This window comes from Leptonychotes weddellii, unplaced genomic scaffold (assembly GCF_054177405.1).
Source record: "Leptonychotes weddellii isolate Sample4059 unplaced genomic scaffold, ASM5417740v2 HiC_scaffold_14748, whole genome shotgun sequence".
Lineage (NCBI taxonomy): Eukaryota > Metazoa > Chordata > Mammalia > Carnivora > Phocidae > Leptonychotes > Leptonychotes weddellii.
This window is the reverse complement of record NW_027728465.1, coordinates 1-5,064: the sequence shown is the minus strand read 5'-3', so window position 1 is coordinate 5,064 and position 5,064 is coordinate 1. Positions and strand designations below refer to the sequence as shown.

Sequence of the window (5,064 nt, the reverse complement as noted above, 5' to 3'; positions counted from 1 at the left end):
TTAGGTGGAGAATTCTGGTTACTGAGATGGTCAGAGCAGAGACGGTGAAAAGGACTGTCAGGGAGTACCACCTGCCCTCCCCACGGGGTGGCTCCACCCAACAGTCCTCTTGGTTTACGTCAGCAGCGCGACCCAGTGTGAAGGGCTTGGCCTCCAGCAGCCCCTAGAAAAGGGGCTCCAAAATAGAAGAAACAGAGATGGATCAGAGCCAGTCCTGGAACACAAACACCAGTATATTTGATGTGCACGAATGTGAAAAGGAAGAGACAAAGAGACCGATGGAGACAGAGCAGGCGATGGGCGCACAAACCAGTCACGTGTCCTGAAGAGCTGCTGCAGTTGGGAGACAGTCCCGCCCACTTCGAAGTGGGAGTGCCGGGACCTGCAGCTCCTCCGGGTCTGGGGTGGTGTCAGGGTGGAAGGTACCCTCGCTGCCTTAGCCATAGCTCCGGGGCCGGGCATCTCTCCTTTCTGCACTCCCCATGATGATGTCTGCACGGCCCAGAGCTTCCTAAATGCAGGTTCTCAGGAACTGACCCACTCAGCACTGCCTCCCCAAGACCCATGCAGAGAGTGAGGGACTAGGACAAGAGGATTTCATGGGCACTCCCTATGTATTATTGCTGTAGATAAGCACAGGCCATTGTGACTCACTGGCAACAGAGGGGACAGGGCACAAGGGACAGGATGCCTAGCAGACCTCAGAAGCGGTTCAACCATGCAGGGCAGCTTATGGCCATCCATAAGTGACTCAGAGATGCTGCCCTGTCCAGTGGAGAGAGATCCAGGACACCAGAGGTTCACAGCAGACTCTTCCTGCCAGCACCCCCAAGGCTTGGCAGAGCTAGGGTGCCCGGGCACTAAGGGATGAGGGCCCTGAAGATACCCAAACAAGCAAGTGTTGAAGTCTGGGCTACCCCGGGTGAATTCTGAGCCTGCAGACCCTGAGCTCAAGCCCTGGATTGTTGCCTCCCTTTGCTGGGGACTCTGGGCCCTATGAGGGACAGAAAGAGCCATGGGGCACCTGGATGAAGCAGAAAAACAGCACTCTGCATGTATCAGGCAGGCAGGTTCACTGCAGGACCTCCCATCCTTGGGAGTCTGTAGGGCCCAGAGAAAAGATGGTGCCAGGGAATGCCCATGGGGCAACATCTGCAGTGGCCAGACCTGATGGGCCATAGGGGGGCTTGCTCTGGCTGAGAATCATGGAGGCCCTACGCTGGCAGACATCAACAAGCTGACCACAGATTCGGTCATGGGAGGAGAGATCAAAGGTGAGTGGTGTCGTCTAGGGGCCCACATGAGGGGCCTGGAAGGGTGTTGGGGTCCAGAAAACAGATATCACAGAGTTTGAGGACAGGGCCAAGGAAATAATTTCCCAGAGGGGACAGAGAATCCAGACAATACTTTTCCTCTGGAATCCCTTCCACCTGTAGATGGAAACCCGAATCCCTGGATGCCCCAAAGCCCTGGAATTGGGGCCACAGTAAAATCGAAGGTAGGTCTGGCCCCTGCAGAATGTAGTTCATGCCTGGATTTGAGGAGCCTGGCCAGGACACAGAGGCTGGGAAATGCCCTTCATCCTGTCCTGGACAGGGTCAACTGCACAAAACAACCCTGTCAAAGGCAGAGTCTCCTAGCCTTTCTCCCAATCCTGCCCATCCCCAGCCCATCAGCCCTGGCTCACATCCTGGCTGGTGCTATCTGCACAGTCTAGGTGGAGCAGCAGAGCAAGGAAGAGGAGCTTCTCTCCACAGGTGGTATTACCATTTTTTAATGATCTATAAAACGGGAAAGGCTAATTTCTATCTAAGAGTCCTAGTGGGGTCAAGATGAGACCATGTACCATGGCAAAGGCTGCCTTCTGAGGAGTGGGGGCAGAGCCAGAAGTGGGCTGGAGTGAGGATTTCACCTGTCCACTGCCAGCAAGGGACCCATCACAGAGGAGGCGGGGCAACCGAGATGACAAGGCCCGTGAGCACGGCAGGGTCAATACTGTTTAAGGAGTAAGCTCAAAGGGTGAGCCTTGCTTGGGAGGGGTGGGATGGGGGGTAGCCCTGAGGGGGTTTTGCTGCAGGGCCTGGGGCTATGGCAGGACCAGCTGATCCCTTCCCACTAAGGATGCTCCAAAGACCCTCCCAAAGCTGAAAGGCTGTTTTCTTTTTCTCTCTCACTCATCCTCCATGGGTCTCCAACACTGGATGCCGGCCCCTCCATCCCCTAGAAAGCTCTATTGACTCTGACTGGCTTGAAAAGAAACCGAATGCTTTCTCCCCTTGCCCCCGCAACTCCACTAAACTGATTGGTCTCTAGGTCCCCACTGTGGATCTGAGGGGGTGCATCTTGGCCTGACTATGTTGGGGAGGGTATCATCCCATTTCAGCTGGGCCACTATGGGGAGGGGGCACTGCCACAGCCCGCCAGACAGGTGGAGAGGTGTGAAAGGGGGACTTCCCAGTCATCAGGCAGCAGACAGAGTGGGGGAAAGGCCGCAAGAGGGTGGGCAGGGTCCGTCTCAGGGTCCATCTCTGGCAGCTGCTGTGTTGGCCAGGGAGTCGGGGAAGGGGGCGGGTGTGGTGACTGACATGGATAAAGGGGCTGCTAGTGGTAAAGGCCTTGAAAATAAGAGAGAAAAGGGGGAAACGCCACCGAACACACAGGGATTGAAACCTCCAAAAGCCCAAGGTTGGTGGGAATCCAGCACCGGGGGGCCCCTGAAGGCCAAGGGAGCGGCAGAGCCCTGGGGGAGGGGAGAGGAGCCAGGGGAAGGCCTCCAGCCCTTGCACGCCAACACTGCCGTCAAGCAGCCTCCCGGCTGCCCAGTCTCTCCTTAGGCTGCAGCTCAGCAGGCCCCCGGGGAGGTATTGGTTGCAAGCAAGCACCTGAATATTGCCTAATGGAACCAGCCAAAGCCCACCCAAACCAGGTGAGAGGGAGGAAGCCACGCAGCAGCCCAAAGCCTCCTCAGGCCTCGCCTCCCACCTTCTGCCCTGTTCTCAGAGCCCCTTAGCCAGGACAGGGCCTGCTGCTTCCAAAATCACCCGGGGGGGGGGGCGTCCAGCCGCCGCTTAGCCACAGGCCTCCGACCGCCAGCCTCTGAGCCGAGCAGAGATCCACAGACCCTTCCCAGAGTCCCTCCGCTACCTGCACCCCCGCCCCCCACACCTGGCCCCGCCCCCGGCCCCACCCCCAGCGGAGGGTGCTGGGGTGAGGGGGGCGTCGCGTATGTGTGGGCCCTAGGGGGCTGAGGCCGGTCCCCGGCCAGGGCTTGTGCTGTTCAGAAGATGTAACCCCACCAGCTTGGTACCTGTGTCCACTGGGTCCATGAGAGAGCCCCGGGCCCCACCCACCAGCCCCATTCAGTCTGTCTTGACGTGGCCGTTGGCCAGGGCCAGGCGGCCACTGGGCTCCCCGGGCTCGGCGTCCTTGTCAAAGCGGAGGCGGAGGGTGTTGCGGATGATGAACTTCTCCATGATGAGGGACCCGCAGAACCAGGGCACGGCGTACTCCAGGGTGATGAGGCCCATGAAGTCAAAGTCGAACTGGGAATAGTCCCAGGGGCAGGCATTGAACTGGCGCAGGATGAGGCCGGTGGTGAACTCCCATAGGTAGGTCCAGAGCGTGTAGATGAGGCAGCGCAAAAGCAGCGGGCAGCGGCCCCGCAGGCGCAGGTACATGCGCTCCACGATGAGGATGGAGGTGCCGTAGATGAAGAGCGCCCACACGCTCGTGACCCCCGGGAACTTCCAGTTAAAGTTCAGCACGAACTCCCAGGCCGCCGTGAACATCACCTCGCAGAAGTAGCCGTGGATGGCATACAGGTACCAGCGGGACAGCGCCGTCAGGGGCTCGGCGGACGCCATGCTGCCGAGCCGGCTGCTGGGACACAGAGGAGACAGGTGAGGGAGGGAGGGGGGGAGGGAGGGAGGGGGCCCCTCCTCCTGGCCTCCCATGCCCAGCCCAAGTCTCTGCCGGGGCCAGGCCCCAGGGGATTCCAAACCTGCCTCTGCCGTTCTCTTGGGTGACCGGTCCTGTTCTTGACCCTATTTCCTGTTCATTACTTTATTCCCTCTTCCTTACCTTAGCCAGGTGGGCATGAGAAAGGAAGGGAAGAAACTTCAAAGTCCCACTGGCTTCCTCTGACCAGCTCTACTCAAACGCTACTTGGAAGGAGGGCTCTCCTACACAGCCTAGACTTTTTTTGGATTATCTGTGGTCGAATGGAAGAGTTGGCTGTCCTGACCCACCAGTCACCTCCATTTCTAGACTGCCAGCTGATTTCTCATCAGGCCCATCCACTGGGGTCACCATGCCTTCCTCCACTTCCTCTCCGACAACTCCACCTCACTCATCTTTCTAAGCAACCTATCACATTTGTCTTGTGTGTGTGTGTGTGTGTGTGTGTGTTAACATATACTAACATTTACCATGTTAGCCATTTTTAAGTGTATAGTTCAGTGGCATTAAGGACATTCACGCTATTGTGCAACCATCCCCACCCCCCCGTTCATCTCCAAAACTTTTTCATCATCCCAAACCGAAATTCCATACCCATTAAACACTACCTCCCCACCTCCTCCCCAGCCCATGGCAACCCCCATTCGACTTTCTGTCTCTCTGAATGTGACTACTCTAGTTACCTCATAAGTGGAATCACACAGTATTTGTCCTTTGGTGACTGGCTTCTTTCACTGAGCACAGTGCCCGCAAGGTTCATTCATGTTGTAGCCTGTGTCAGAATATCCTTCACTTTTTTTTATTGTTATGTTAATCCCCATACATTACATCATTAGTTTTAGATGTAGTGTTCCATGATTCATTGTTTGTGCATAACACCCAGTGCTCCATGCAGAACGTGCCCTCTTTAATACCCATCACCAGGCTAACCCATCCCCCCACCCCCTCCCCTCTAGAACCCTCAGTTTGCTTTTCAGAGTCCATCGTCTCTCATGGTTTGTCTACCCCTCCAATTTCCCCCCCTTCATTCTTCCCCTCCTGCTATCTTCTTCTTTTTTTTTTTTCTTAACATATACTGCATTATTTGTTTCAGAGGTACAGATCTGA

General features: G+C 56.5%; 1 protein-coding gene across 1 annotated transcript; it reads right to left on the bottom strand.

Moving 5' to 3' along the window:
* Nucleotides 1-212: 212 nt before the first annotated feature.
* On the bottom strand, nucleotides 213-4,857 carry TMEM229B (transmembrane protein 229B). The gene is made up of 2 exons (XM_081809864.1): nucleotides 4,641-4,857; nucleotides 213-3,876 (listed from the first exon to the last, which is right to left on the bottom strand). The coding sequence occupies exons 1-2, from the start codon at nucleotides 4,715-4,717 to the stop codon at nucleotides 3,360-3,362; spliced, it is 594 nt and encodes a 197-aa protein (XP_081665990.1). The 5' UTR covers nucleotides 4,718-4,857; the 3' UTR covers nucleotides 213-3,359.
* Nucleotides 4,858-5,064: the final 207 nt, after the last annotated feature.

Coding starts and splice junctions, on each gene's coding strand:
- TMEM229B (XM_081809864.1), bottom strand. CDS start 4,717: ATGAACCTTGCGGGCACTGTGCTCAGTGAAAGAAGCCAGTCACCAAAG. Junction 3,877..4,640: donor TGTGTGATTCCACTTATGAG/GTAACTAGAGTA, acceptor GTGTCCCAGCAG/CCGGCTCGGCAGCATGGCGT.